Source organism: Dendropsophus ebraccatus, chromosome 4 (genome assembly GCF_027789765.1).
Source record: "Dendropsophus ebraccatus isolate aDenEbr1 chromosome 4, aDenEbr1.pat, whole genome shotgun sequence".
In the NCBI taxonomy this organism is placed as follows: Eukaryota; Metazoa; Chordata; class Amphibia; order Anura; family Hylidae; genus Dendropsophus; species Dendropsophus ebraccatus.
The window spans coordinates 117,704,190-117,720,370 of NC_091457.1; the positions used below are offsets into that span (position 1 = coordinate 117,704,190).

Genomic DNA, 16,181 nt, shown 5'->3' on the forward strand with positions numbered 1-16,181 from the left:
TTTTCTAATCTTCTCGTGTCCTTGAAGTTGTAGCTGTGTATCAGTATCTCCAGGTCTTTTTTTAGGAAGGGGTGGGTGGTGGTGCAGGTAGCATTACAACCAGCTGGACAAGCTCTGGGGTGTTTAGAACAACAAGTGTCTGAGGATATTGATTGCCGCCTCCTGTTTGATAAGAGCTGTTTATTACCTGTAGCTGGAGGCAATCAATGTGTTCCGCTGCCTGCGTTCTGCTATGAACTCTGGTAGAGCAGAGATAATGCAGACACAAAGCTTCATTTAATTCACAGGACGAACATACGTACGGAAAAATGCGTCGGGAAGCCTTCCATGTGTGAAATATAATGAGTCCATTAGACAGTCTCCCCAGAGCCATCGCAAGTAAATACATGATTCTCCTCCCCATCTACATCACTGAGTGACAAACACTCTCTGACCATTGTTAGGGTGACATTTCTTTTGCCGCCGTTTTTTCTTAAAACACAATTCCAGCTGCTATTGATATTAACGTCAATCATACAATAACTAGTCGAAGAAATGTTATAAAATACTAACTCTCCCCTCGCTTTGCCTTCCGTGTCAATTGCCTATGGCTTATTTTGCAGCTTATCTTCATTGAAGTAGAGCTACAATACCAAAAATGGCCCATGGACCAGAGAGGCGCTGTTTCTGAAAAAAAAAATTATAATAATGTGTTGTCTATTAATCCTGAACAACCTTTTTAAAAAGTAATGCCTTTAAGATGAGAAGCAGATGAGACCAAAGTTAATTTAATGTTTTTTTATATTCTCTGCAGGTAAATGGAAAGGACTTATCAAGAGCCACACATGACCAAGCGGTGGAAGCCTTTAAAACAGCCAAAGAACCAATCGTGGTGCAAGTGTTACGGAGGACCCCTCGCACAAAGATGTACAGCCCACCCTCAGACGTCCAGATGATGGACACATGCACACAGACTGACATAACATTTGAGCACATTATGGCCTTGACCAAAATGAACTCTCCGTCCCCATCAGTGTCTGCTCTGGACCCCTATCTCTTAAATGAAGAGTAAGTATGAATTCCTAAATGACATACGTTATATGTTTTTAGTTCATGGGGATGGCATATGCTTGGATTGAATCCCCATGATCTTCAGTGCCAACTACAGACAAGCCATGTATCTGCTAAGTGCCAAACTTAATGTGAGACACCTGGTTAGGGGATGTTCTGTTATTAGAGCGGATCCACTCTTCAAAATTTTCCAAGCAGCTACAAAGAATGTCTCTTGCTCAGGAGGACCCTTTCCCTACATTGGAAGGACAGTCAATTGATTTATTGATGAATTATTGATACTTATTGATTGATAATAAGAAAAAGATTGTCCAAAAAGGAAAAGCTGTGTCCAAAGTCTGGATGATGGTCTATGGAACCTAGGTTAAGGACCCCTTCTTTAAGGATAGAAGATTAAGGGGGCATTCACTTGTTCCATGCATGGTCCATAAATATGGAAAATTCTGAGTTTCGGAGCTCCAAAACAGTTTCAATCTTTGCGCTACTGTACTGATCAGTAAAGGTTTAAACTGTTTCGGAGCTCCTGGCATTATGATTCATGATGCCGCTAGCTCCAAACTCCATCTCGTAGCACATCTTCGCGTAGCACATCTTTCATGCACAGAAAAGGAATCTCACGATCACAGAATGTGTGAATGCAGGGATGCATCATCTGCTCTGTATATCTGCCTAACAAGGCCGCCATTACAGTTCCCACATTAAAGTTGCAGTTGGTCACAAACAGCCGGGGGGCAGCATTTATATTTTATATACTGTCTGTAACCGAACCCCTCTGCCTCCCTGATGGTACAGATATCAGCTTCGTCATGCAGATTCACACGGTAATTATAAATGCAGACACAGCCGACAAGTGTCAGAGTGGTGTGTCAGGCAAGTGTGATGTGTCCAGCTGAGAAAGGGAATTCCAGCACAGAAAGCCGGAGAGAAGCTCATGCCGCACAATCCTGACAGGTCACCCACACAAAGTCACTGACATTGCTTTCAATGTCAGAATGGCGGCCGGATGCTTATTCAGGACTAGATAGATAGATAGATAGATAGATAGATAGATAGATAGATAGATAGATAGATAGATAGATAGATAGATAGATAGGGGATAGATTCACAGATAGGTCATCAAAAGAATGGCAGGTGCTATGATGGATGGATATTAGGTGGGTTAATAGCTGGCACCCTCTACATTTATTATTTTTTATTTTTGCATATCTAGATAAATAGATATTAGATGAATGTATTGATAAATAGAGATATTGGAAATAGATATTGAATAGACATGACCGATGCATAGATACCATAGATAGATATATAGATCAATCCTAGGTTAGTAGATAGATAGATATTAGATTGATTGCTGATAGATAGATAGATAGATAGATAGATAGATAGACATTATATGGATAAATAAATAGATATCTCAATCATATAGGCAGCACCCCGATATGCACGAAGGTAGGTGCCAGCAGACCGGACCGAGACCATGGGTCCAAATTAACTATAAATCGATACTCCGCAGCACTCCAGATGAGTTGAAAAAACGTGAAGTGAATTTATTGCATCACAAAAAACGAAACACAGCAACCAAGTAACAGGTGACACGACGTTTCGGCGTCCACATACGCCATTTTCAAGTGTGGCGTATGTGGACGCCGAAACGTCGTGTCACCTGTTACTTGGTTGCTGTGTTTCGTTTTTTGTGATGCAATAAATTCACTTCACGTTTTTTCAACTCATCTGGAGTGCTGCGGAGTATCGATTTATAAATAAATAGATAGATAGATTGATTGATCAATCTAAGGTAAGTAGATAGATATTAGATGGATAAATATATGATAGATAGATAGATATTAGATTGATTGCTGATAGATAGATAGATAGATAGATAGATAGATAGATAGATAGATCTTAAGTAGATAGATAATAGATGAATAAATATAAGATAGATAGATAGATATTAGATTGATTGCTATAAGATAGATAGATCGATCTAAGGTAAGTAGATAGATCTTAGATGGATCGATGAATAGATAGATAGATATTGCATGTCTCTGATTAGTATGTTGTTTTCCTGTTCCATTATAACTTACTGCCACCTTTTGTCTAGTCTGTGAAGATGCATCACACACTGATGGCAGACACAGTGCTCCTCACACCTTCCTGTTGTATTAATGAAACATTTGCATTTCAAAAACAAACAACCCCAGTTCTGTCCTGAACACAAACTGTACCAGAAACGTCCTTATTACCGTTTCTTCTCTTCATTTAGCGGGTTTTAATTATGAATACTACAGGCCAGAGGTTTTGCACTTTTGACAAGTTTCACTTTATTCAAATGAGAATCAGAAAATAATTGGTCGTTAGTTGGAGAAAGGGCGTGTTCTCATTTCTTTTCTTTTTTTCCAGGCATTCGTCACCTCATGAATATTTTGACCCCAATGACTTCATGGGAGGTTTGCCTCAAGATATTGACAGAGATGAGTTAGAATTAGAGGTATGTCTTTATAAAGTGTGAGATAATTGAATGCTAGTTCTTTACACAGTCACCGCGATCTTCCATTACTGGAGATTTTAATAATCATGGAACAGTTACCAGGTCTATTACTTGTCGGGTTATCTAAGAGTGTAGCTAAGTGGCTTTTATGTTGTAGAATTGTATGCAGAAGATAAGTACTGTGTCAGGGTTCCTCGGGGGCGGAGTTTTACATTACCTTCCCCAATTGTTTTCTGCTGGAGTCAAAATGTTACCACTGTTGCCTATTCCTATTCCTTACTCATTACAGTACTCAGACGCCTTACTGGTATAAGAGAAAGAGGGAAGAGTTGAGCAAAAAAGGCAGAAATCTTTTACTTCTTAAACCCAACAGATGGGTAAAAACTAGGTGTGGTTACTGCAAATGCGGTGTGGTTTTAATGCACCACTATACGCCAAAAAAAATTACCATGTACCAGAATTTTAAGGTTAATAGTTATACGGTTAATAGTTGTTCTAAACATAGACTAGCCAAAAACCTGAGCCCCTGTGATAAATCTGGTGCATAGTTAGACTGTCTAGAAGTTTATACTTAGAATTAGAAAGTGTAAGTAATTCCGGGTCATTGCATTTTCAAACACTGGAGATTTTCTCTTAACTTGTCTTAAGTTTGAAGTGGAAATGTCGCTGGTGACTACAAGTGTGTCACCCCATGCCAGGTGGGAGAGAGTACCATATAACGCAGCTGTCTAACCACATTTTCCATCAATTATTCACATGAGCTTGTTTTACTTCCGACTTTGCTATCCCTGCACAGAATGACATCTTGCACGTAGTATTCTGTGTTTAAAATGGCGCTAAGTTTTATTGATCTGTCATAAGAGACGGCTGCAGAAACATTACAGGAGAGGGGTGAATAAATAGAGATCCATTTACATCTTAAACGTAGCTCTCTCTCCAAAAGTGACTGGGGGCTGCTTCTGTGACCGCTAGCAAAGATGTCACATTTGAATATTTCCCCCATTAGGCAGCCAGGATCACCCCCTGCCTTATGTCCATGAGCTGGAGGAAGGGCTGTCATCTGGCCCAGCGAAAGCTTTGTGTCAATGCCATTTCCCTAATTATCTGACAGAGACTCCTTAATACATGGCCTACTTATCCCGGTCACTGCTCACCACAGACGAGTCTCTCTGAGCTTCAGGGTCAACCAATAGTCCTAGTCTCACTTTCTCATCATAGGGCAAAGGGCTGAGAGGTATCCTATATCAAGGGTCTTTTAAGTATGTGAACCCTTTATGTAGTGTGACTTCCTATGTATGTCTTATTCTGCGGCATTGTATCCATTCTAACCTCTTATAGAACACTTTGCAGAGAATATAAAGGTTCCACATAGTCACACTGTATTATGGGATTGTCCCTTAAACATAGTAAGATAGATAGATAGATAGATAGATAGATAGATAGATAGATAGGCAGATTATAACTCATAATATCTTGAGGCTGGCTTCACACTGACTTAAAATCTTGGAAAAAACGCCAATGAAAATGCAATGTTTTTTTTTGGGGGGGGGGGGGGGGGGGGGGGGCTTTTTTTTGTTGTTGCAAAAACGCCAGGGGCCAGATGTTAGCTGGAAGTCAATACAAGTTTATGATATGCCTTACACACATGGGGGCTGATTTACCAAACACGATTTAAAGTGAAACTGGCTCAGTTGCCCCTAGCAACCAATCAGATTCCACCTTTCATTTTCCAAAGAGTCTGTGAGGAATGAAAGGTGGAATCTCATTGGTTGCTAGGGGCAACTGAGCCAGTTTCACTCCCCCATGGTATTTTTAAGGGTGGCGTTTTTTTCTCCTCCTTTTTTTTTGAGGCTCTTTGACAGTTTTTCCAAAATGCAGCATGGTGAGGGTATAGCTATTTTTCTGGTGTTTTTGTCACTTTTTGTGGTCCAGCAACTAGATCATGTGATGGTAGAGAAAAAAAAGTTCAGCACACAAAAAGCCTAAACCATAAAAAAAAAAATGACAGAAAAAAATGCAAATGCCTGAAAAAAAAGCATTGGCAGTTTTACTGGCGTTTTTTTGAAGGCCTAAAAAACACCACACAAAAGAGATGTGTGAGGGCACCCTGACATATCCAGTGTTATCTATTTGAACAGGACGCCACTAATCTAATAAACAGCTGCCATTATTCCCTCCCAGATTAATGTTGTTCATTCCATTTTGTCACCGCCCGCCCAATTACATTTAGTATTTCACATGTCAGAAGTGGAGAACAAATGATACTACCATGTCTCTGACGCTTTTGTGCTTTCACGGTCCGGACAATGTAGGAAACGTCCCCTTCACAAGAAATCAATAGAAGGTCTTTTTTTTCTACTTTTTTGTACAATGGCTTGGTATTGACAAATAGACTCAGACCGCACGTTATTGATCGCTCTGATGTAAAATCACTGTGAGCTGAGTAAGTTAACCGGCCTTTTTCCAGGGAAATGAAAAGTGATCTGAGATATACATCACCAGAATGAAATGTCTCTGAGGGAACGGAGTACAGATGTAGCAGAGCCAAATTTGTCACGTAGCGATACAAGCTGCTTTGTTTGTGGTTTAGCTATGTAAAACCAGATAAAAAACGCCAAGTGACAAACTCAGCTATGTTATATTCGGGGAACTTAGCTCTGCATTGTCTGAAAAACTTAGCACTATCAAATCTGGTAATACCTCATGGTAATACACAGCTCCATTACTTATGACAAACCTTTCTGCATTGCCTGAAAAATGTAGTCCTTTTATGAGACTTGGCCCTGCATTGATTGAGAAAAATGCATCTCTCTTAGGGTATGTTCACACTGAGGAATCCAGGCGTATTCTGCAGCTCGCCCCGTGCACGGCCGTGCACATCTCCACCTGTGCTATAGACTCCATTCTATGGTCGGGCAGATTCAGCCGTCCGTCCAAAGAAGGAACAGGTTAATTTTCTGGACGGACAACGGAATCCGCCCGACCATAGAATGGAGTCTATGACATGGACGGAGATGTGCGTGGCTGTGAGAGGTGGCAAGCTGCTGAATCTGTGGGAACTTCCCTGTGCGGATTCCTCAGTGTGAACCCACCCTTACATGCAAGAGATTGGGATCTATGATATCTAACAAACTCAGCTCTGCTAAATAAAAAAAATCTACTTCTGACAAGCTCATCTCTGCTACATCTACATGTGCTCACTGCCATCTTGTCTCTCCTTTAGGAAATAGACCTGTACAGAGTTAACAGCCAAGACAAGCTGGGCCTGACTGTCTGCTACAGGACGGATGATGAGGATGACATGGGGATTTATGTCAGTGAGGTAAGACCCGGGGAGATTACAGTAAGGAATAGTATCGGGTGACAGTCATCATCACTGCCAGGGGGCTCTACACATTGCTTCTCGAAACGATTACCAGAAAGTATCTTACATGAACTCCTCCAATTATTCCATAACTATAGAGACCATTGCCGCCCATATCATATTCTTACATGAAAGTAAGCGGCCTCCGCGTGTAATGCAGGATTAAAGATAACACCCCAGATGTATGGCCCCGAGACCCAAACAAAATGCCTCTTGGAACATCATGTCCTTGCGTGGGCAACATCCTACACTGGATGGCTATAGCGTTATACTTAAAGGGTAACTCCTGCAAAATATATTTTCTTTCAAATCAACTGGTGTCAAAAAGTTATGTAGATTTGTAATTTACTTTTATTTTAAAATATTGGGGATACAGCTGGTGTATGCCAGGGAGAAGGCAAGAATCTGCCTTCTCCCTGGCGCAACACCAGGGGCACATCATTAATACTGTACTGTCTCCCCCTTAATGTTTACTTACAGGGGTTTTCTGGGTCACATTTATTGATGATCTATCCAGAGGATAGATCACCAGTTTTAGATCAGTGCATTGCCGACAGCTGGCAGCTTCACAGATCAGCTGTTTGCAAGTACGACAGCGCCTATACATACTGTGAAGCAGAAGGCTCCATACAGTATATTCAAGTGAATGGGAGCTGGACTGCAGTACCCCTGCATGGCCACTACACAGAGTACGGAGTTGTCTGCTCCCACTCTGCGTCTCTCTATGGCGCCATGGCTCTGGCAAACAGATGATGCGTGGGGGTGTCAGGTGCCAGTACTATTGCCGAACTATCCTAAGGATATCCTAGCTCATTGATAAATTTTATCAAGAGAATTCTATCAAGCAGTTATACTTCCTCTGCTCTTCATCCCTATTGCCTTGGTGTTAGTAACGCCTGCATACACATTACTATGGAATGGAATTCATTGTATTCACAATGTTTATATTTTTGTAGATCGACCCTAACAGTATTGCCGCTAAAGATGGACGAATCAGAGAAGGAGATCGGATTATACAGGTGAGACTATAGGTCACACTACAGGGGACCGGTTAGGGGGGGGGCCTGTTCCGGGGCAGACAGTCTCCTCTGCAGCCCAAAAATGCAGCGTAAAGGGGGTTTCTAGTTTTATATAAGTAGATTTCACTTGTTTCCAAGTTTGTGGGTATGTTTCTACTACAGAAACATAGCAGTTAAAGGCGTCCAATCATGATCTTTTTTTGCGGCTGTCAATACTACAAGGCGGCCGCCTTTCCCTGCTAATTTCCCATAGTGGGAAAAGAGACTCATACAGGTGACCATGTGACTGCTTTGTGGCCCTTGGAAAAAGGGAGTCCAGCCCAGAACCAGCCCAGTCCAGAACCATGTTCTTTAAGCGTGTGATGAGGAAACCCATCACCATAATGGGGAACAAAACGACAAGGAACCTGTTGAGTTTTCTCATAACAGAAGAATTTTGTCTTTTTATTCATAGATTAACGGCATCGATGTTCATAACCACGAAGAAGCCGTCGCCCTTCTGACAAGTGAAGACAGAAATGTTTTTTTATTGGTGGCAAGGCCAGAACTACAGGTATGTACTGCATAGAGAAAGGTAAAGACGTTTTTAAGGATAAATACCATGGAAAGAACCCAGGATGTACACAGGATATAAATACTTTCATAAACACAGTGTTTTTAAGTTATATGTTTAGTTTTTTGAACAGAAACCTAGGAAGGACGGAAGGACCTAGGAAGGACTTTCCCTTCCCGCTGGATTCGTTTCTGGCGTTGGTTGATAAAATCGACAGTATTAAATGTATGGGCTAAAAAAAATAATAAAATAATTTTAAAAAAAGGCAGAAGAACAAAATGCCGTACATGATATGTATAGCGGCACTCTTCACTCCCTGGTTGCACTTCATAGATTGTCGCCTGCAATGGGACAGATTTAGGGAGCATTCACACGTTCCGTGAATATGGTCCGTTCACGGGAGATGTATTATGGACTGATGCCGGGAACTCCTAAACAATGTTTAAATGTCCGCGCCACTGTACTGAAACAGACGCATGACTGTATCAGTACAGTAATGTGAACATTTAAACTGTTTTGGAGCTCCAGGTATTATAATGATAGATGATGCCGCAGGGTCCGTGATTACAGTCCGTAGCACATTTTCCGTGGATTATTCATGGAATGTGTCTGGGAATGAAGCACACCGCTGCATGCTTCCCCAAACTAGATCAACACTGACCCCAACTGATCAATTTCTTTGACTACCTTTTGGGAATTGGCTGGCAGCAACGTATAGTCATATTTTCATATTCTTTATGGGATTTTCCCTACTACCAGCATGTCCTCCTCCCTGAGTGGCATGCCTAGTTAAACTAACTAGGTGAGAGACCAGGTTTGGTGTCATAGAGTTAAAAAGGTAGCTGTACTCCATTTTTTTCCCATCAGACTTTACCCAGAACAATCTTTAGCGTCATGTTCATCCTGCTGACTCCAGACTACTGGAACTATGGATAACAGAATAATTCTTGAGCGGATTCTGGTATCACAACAGGATAGGGCTGATGCTTTACCGACAGGCATTGTTCCCTTGACAACAGTTTTTCATGTCATCTCTTCTTTTGCTTCCCAGCTGGATGAAGGATGGATGGACGATGACAGAAATGATTTCCTGGATGATTTACACATGGACATGTTGGAGGAACAACACCACCAAGCAATGCAATTTACAGCCAGCATGCTCCAGCAGGTACTCTGTCAACATCTCATGTCCGATCTGATTTTCCGATTCCCGACTTCCATTAAATGGATTAAACTAACCAGCCACTATAATAAATAGATGAGGTTATGAGTAGCGGGGAACAGAGGGAAGGAGGGGGGCAGAGTTTTACATTAAAGGCCCACAGGGGAGAGGATGATATATTTAGCGGTGAAAACATTCCATTATTTTAGCTGGATGCGCTTAAGATAACTGGACTGACAGTTTAGAAAGATACGGCCGCTGGTGAAATGTATAATATTGTGTGTGGAAGAATAGTATATATATTTTTTTGTAAAACTTTTTTTTTCTTACATTGAATTCCCAAAAGTGTTAGTTACTAAATGATCCAGAGAGGTAATATTGTTTTTCTACGTGGTCATGCTTAAAAGCAGAACCATTCTGTGCGCTGTAGGATTCCTCAGTGCGGGATAAGAAATTTCTATGGAAAATACACAGATTGCGGCTTGCAAACAAAAATGTAGGGAGGTGGGAACAGGTCTGAGAGTATTTAAAGGGACCGATCACCTCCCTGGTGGAGTTCCTATTGCTAAGGGGCACAGAACTCTGATGCTATGCCCAGCAGTCCCCAGCACGGTGGCAATCAAAAAAATACATATTTTATTCTTGATCCCGACTGGTATGTAGGCATTGGGATGAAGCCATAGCGGCATGTAGTCTTTCGAGCCACTCACACTTGTCAGCCTGAGCACTGGGAACTTAATGCAATCAAGAGTGATTGGTTGGAAAGAGGGGAGAGGCAGCATGACTGCATGCCACTTCAGCTCTGCCCCCATGCCTAGATAGCAGGATTTGGGACCGAGAAATAAAGATTAAAAAAAAAAAAAAAAAAAAACTGCTGCCCCACTGGAGACTGTCGGGCACAGTGTCGGAGAGCTGTGCCCAGCAACTATAAGGTACTGGGACAGATTTACACTTCACCAGGGAGGTGATTGATCGGTTTCCCTTAAAGTGAAAGTATAAGATTAGAGAAAAAGCTTTTATTTTCAGAAACAGCACCACCTTGGTCTATAGGTTGTTTCGGGTATTGCAGCTCAACCCATTTAAAGTGTACCTGTTATTAAAAAAAAAAAAAGGTTGATACTGTATGTCATAGAGACAGTTTTTTTTTTTTTGGTAGGGGTGAGAAGTCCACATCTAGCTCTGTGTCATTTGACCTGGAAAGACTACCAACGCACTCAGACCCCAGCAAATTAAAACTTTTGACATGTCCTTAGTAATTTGTACTAGTGGTACGCTCTCTGCCATGAACCTTCAGTTTTTACATCTGAACTCAGATCATCATCAAACTGTATTTTTATAAATAAAGCAAAAATAATATATAAATTTTTTTATCTTTAGAAAAAACTTGAAGAAGATGGAGGAACCACAGACACAGCAACCATTTTGTCCAACCAGATCGAGAAAGACAGTGGTGTTGGACGCACAGATGAAAGCACTCGCAATGATGAGAGCTCAGAGCAGGATGATCACACTACATCATCCAATACTCTTGGCAGTCAGAAAAAACTGATATACAGTCAGGACACTTTGGGCAGTGGAGACATGCAGTTCAGCAATGAGTCCTTCATATCTGCAGATTGCACAGATGCTGACTTCTTGGGCATTCCCATGGATGAGTGTGAGAGATTCCGAGAACTGCTTGAACTCAAGTGCCAAGTGCAAAGCTCCAACCAGCGTTGTAGATATTACCAAACAAGCACCATGGACACCAACCGGAGTGACCAGGAGAGTGTAGATCGGGAACTTGAGATGTTGAATGAAGAGTTACACAGCATTGAGCTTGAGTGTTTAAACATTGTACGGGCGCACAAGATGCAACAGCTAAAAGAGCAATACAGAGAGTCCTGGATGTTACACAACAGTGGTTTCCGAAATTACAACACTAGTATCGATGTCCGCCGCCATGAACTTTCCGATATCACCGAATTGCCAGAAAAGTCAGACAAAGACAGCTCAAGTGCCTACAACACTGGGGAAAGCTGCCGTAGCACCCCACTGACTTTAGAGATTTCCCCTGATAACTCATTGCGTAGGACGGCCGATGCTGCCAACTGCCCAAATGTCGAGGGCGCTGTTGGTAGTTCTGTTTACAATGCAACCCAGAAGAATCTGAGATCAAGTGGAGAGAGCCGAGAATCCAGCCCAGCCAGGCACCTTCAACCATCCAAGGACTCTGACTCAAGCAAGTCCACTGAAGGCAAAGACAAAAAAGTCAGTGAGGTAGGAAAAAGCCTTTCAGAAAAACAGTCCAGCTCATTTACACCACCATATCGCCACTCACCTTACAAACACGCCCACATCCCCGCCCACGCCCAACACTATCAAAGTTACATGCAGCTCATTCAACAAAAGTCAGCAGTAGAGTATGCCCAGAGCCAGATGAGTCTGGTTAGTATGTGTAAAGATCTTCAGAATTCAGCAGAACCCAGGATGGAATGGAAAGTGAAGGTACGGAGCGATGGGACACGGTACATCACAAAACGACCGGTCCGAGACAAGTTGTTGAGAGAACGTGCCATTAAGATTAAAGAAGAGAGGAGTGGCATGACGACAGATGATGACGCTATTAGTGAGATGAAAATGGGACGTTATTGGAGCAAGGAAGAACGCAAGCAGCATATCCGCAAGGCTTCAGAGCAGAGGAAAAGAAGAGAGTTTATGATGCAGAGTCGACTGGATTGTCTCAAGGAGAAGCAGACGGCTGAAGATAACAAGGAGGTCAGCATCATTGACCTCAGCCACAAAAAGATGATGAAGAAGCGCAACAAAAAGATTTTTGACAACTGGATGACAATACAAGAACTGTTAACACACGGAGCAAGGTCTCCCGATGGTACACGAGTCTACAACTCCCTGCTGTCAGTCACAACTGTATAAATTGTCCAAACTGATGTTTTGGGTCTTTTTGTTTTGTTTTTTTTGTATATAACAAACTACCGCTGTGGTAGAATTCCCCGCCTCGTTCAATGTGGCAAATATGTTTTTGTTTTGTAAATATAAGATAATTACAGTCACTGTTAATAGTTTTTTTTTTTCTTCTTTTTTATGAAAAATAATTTTACATCTTACAATTTGATTTATGTATCTAACCAATACACGGCTTGGTCATTTAAAGAATACCTGTCAATGATAGAAAACTTTTGACACATCAGAGAGACACATCAAAAGTTTTTTTTTATATGTCAGAGTCAAAGGGGGAGATTTATCAAACATGGAGTAAAGCGAAACTGGCTCAAGTGCCCCTAGAAACCAATCAGATTCCACCTTTCATTTTCCAAAGAGTCTGTGAGGAATGAAAAGTGGAATCTGATTGGTGGCTAGAGGCAACTGAGCCAGTTTCACTTTACACCATGTTTGATAAATCTCCCCCTAAGTGTTTAGACCATGACCGATCAGTAGAACAAGCTGCTGCATGCTTCTCTCCCCACTTTGTGTCTAAGACCCAAACAGCCCCATAGACTTGCATTGGGCGTCCATTATATGACAGAGCTGGGAGTGAAGGTGCTAATCGTGTACTTCTCCCATCTTGTTTGCCTGATCGGTTGGGATCTAAACACTAAGACACCGACCAATCAGAATTTTCAATATGTTTCTCTCACATATCAAAAGTTTTTTTTAATGACAGTGCCCATTTAAGTGAAGCTCCACTTTTGATAAAGTGTCAGACCTGACAACTTCATAACATTATTTTATCTGCTTTTTTGCCATTTTCATATATTATTTTTGTTTTTGTTTTTTAACAATGTAGTAAAATTATGGTGCTACATGGAGATTACCAACAAGTAGGCTAGAAGCTGATAATGGATTATTATTGTGGGTTTTGTTTGCCTCTACTTAGAACTGGCTGTGGGTTTGTTTGGCTCACTAACCCATCAATGTATTAAAAATAAACGTATAAAAACCATTCTACCTACAGCAGCTAGCCTGCTTGTTGATGGTTTCCATGCATCTACGTTGTAGAGAGTAGACACAAAAAAATGAGTAAAAAAAGAAAAAGCTAATGTCAATGAAAGGTGGTGTTTCACTTTACTGGTAACCAATGGATGAATTAAAGCCAGTGCCAGGTCTGGCTTTGCAGTATTTCTCTATATATCAAGTGCATTTTATTCCATGACATTCTTATTAAACCGAATTGCCAAATAATCCTTTTTTTCATATGTAATACATTTTAACTTTTACTCGTAATAAACACAAGCTTTTTCTTGCCTGAAAACACAGAAGCAACTGCCAATATAAAAAAACTGATATTTTATAAAACTGTATTTTGTGATATTACTTTTCTGTTGAGTTTTATATAGCCGACCTTTATTTATCCATATCTACAATGACAGGATATCTCGTACAATGTAAGCCAGCAGTCTATCAGAGACATGAATTTTGTGTATCGATTCTTATCAAGAAGATTTTATAAGAAATGTTTTTTGTTATTCTGCCTTGTTCTTGATCAATGACAAGAGCAGGTCGCATTGTGTAATTTTTTTTTTCTTTTCAGGATTTGTTTGTACTGAAATTTAAAAAAAATGTAATTTCATAAAATCACAAATGGTTGCAAACATGGCAATGTAAGAAAATAAATTATTGTTTTGTATCCACAAAATTTTAAAATTGTTTATTTACTTTTATTTTACATACATATTGTTTGAATGTGGGTTGTTTTATAGCAACAGTCTATGATAGACACCAGTGGATCTACATGTACAGTACCTGTGTGATCTGCCATTGTCACCCAGGGATCCTCTGAGCCACTTTTTTCCACCTTACAATACCACATGGCATACATCAGTTTTCAATTAAACACGATTTGATTTTTAGAAATTAGGGGGCAATAAATAAAATGGGGATTAGAAACAAAAATATTTTGCTGTTTTAATGTTTCTTTAGGGTATGTTCACACTTACCGGATCCACAGCGTATTTTTTTTAAATTTTAAATAACTGAACACAGCATCAAATTTGCACCATCAAATCTGCCGCAGATCTGCTGCGGATCTGCTGGATGTTTGCTGCAGATTCAAATCTGCGCCATCAAATCTGCTGCAGATGTGCTGTCCGTGTGAACGCACCTTTAGTCTGCGTTCACACTACGTATATTTCAGTCAGTAATGTGGTCCTCATATTGCAACCAAAACCAGGAGTGGATTAAAAACTCAGAAAGGATCTGTTCACACAATGTTGAAATTGAGTGGATGGCCGCCATATAACAGTAAATAACTGCCATTATTTCAATATAACAGCCGTTGTTTTTAAATGACAGCAAATATTTGCCATTAAATGGCGGCCATCCACTCAATTACAACATTGTGTGAACAGATCATTTCTGTGTTTTTAATCCACTCCTGGTTTTGGTTGCAATATGAGGACCACAATACTGACTGAAATATACATAGTGTGAACGCAGCCTAATTAGGCTGGGTTCACAAAACGTATATTTCAGTCAGTATATGTATATTTCAGTCAGTATATTTCAGTCAGTATTGCAACCAAAACCAGGAGTGGATTAAAAACACAGAAAGGATCTGTTCACACAATGTTGAAATTTAATGGATGGCCGCCATTTAATGGCAAATATTTGCTGTTATTTTATAACAAAGGCTGTTATATTGAAATAATGGCAGTTATTTACTGTTATATGGCGGCCATCCACTCAATTTCACCATTGTGTGAACAGATCCTTTCTGTGTTTTTAATCCACTCCTGGTTTTGGTTGCAATACTGACTGAAATATACGTAGTGTGAACCTAGCCTTAGAATAAATCTAACATCAGTATCATGTATAATAACCCACTTGTAGCCAATGGCACTCTACCACTCAGCCTACCCAGGGCCGTATTAACAGCTGCTGCTGCCCTAGGCGCTAAACCTGAAGATACCCCATCCTGGGGAGCGTGGTTTTGGCCACATGCATTTCTCTACATGTAGAAATATTGTCTGAATCACGTTTTTCATGGTTTTTAACTGCTTAAAACATAAACTAATTTCCACATTGAATCAATGATTAGAGCCGTCTGCATATTGTCTGACGGAATTCTCACAACAGGATTGGTAGATTGGTAGGTAATAGCTCCAGGCATCACATGTAGCTCCGTCACACCGGACCTGAACAATACTGCCATACTGTGACTGGATAACACCACCATACCAGACCTGACCAATACCCCAATATCTCCTCTTCGAAAATACACTAGATTTACTGGCAAGTCTGAACGGGAGGTGGGAGACTAAAAACATAAAAACAAAAAAAAGTTGTTTCTTTTCCCCTGCTGCCTGATGCTGCCCCCCTGCAAGGTGCTGCCCTAGGCAACGGACCATGGGTACCTAGTGGTAAATACAGTCCTGAGCCTACCCAGCAGCTGCAGCCAGCCCGGAAGTCTTGCGTATGCACAGTTATAGCTCCAAAATGGCCCTCCCAGCCTTGTACTGCACACATATAAGACTTTTATGTTGGCCACAGCTGCCTATTTGGGAATGATGGCATGAAAATTTAAAGAAGGGGCATTTTTTAATAAG

General features: G+C 40.9%; 1 protein-coding gene across 3 annotated transcripts in view; it reads left to right on the plus strand.

Annotated features, from left to right (window-relative positions):
• PDZRN3 (PDZ domain containing ring finger 3) overlaps positions 1–12,590 on the plus strand; it is a 188,750-nt gene extending 176,160 nt beyond the window's left edge. For all 3 annotated transcript variants that reach the window (XM_069966862.1, XM_069966863.1, XM_069966865.1), the window contains 7 exons: positions 794–1,047; positions 3,451–3,538; positions 6,762–6,860; positions 7,859–7,921; positions 8,376–8,474; positions 9,526–9,642; positions 11,014–12,590. In XM_069966862.1, the coding sequence (XP_069822963.1) occupies positions 794–1,047; positions 3,451–3,538; positions 6,762–6,860; positions 7,859–7,921; positions 8,376–8,474; positions 9,526–9,642; positions 11,014–12,552 (2,259 nt within the window). In that variant the 3' untranslated portion in view covers positions 12,553–12,590. The remainder of the gene's footprint in view (positions 1–793; positions 1,048–3,450; positions 3,539–6,761; positions 6,861–7,858; positions 7,922–8,375; positions 8,475–9,525; positions 9,643–11,013) is intronic.
• The last annotated feature ends 3,591 nt before the right edge of the window (positions 12,591–16,181 follow it).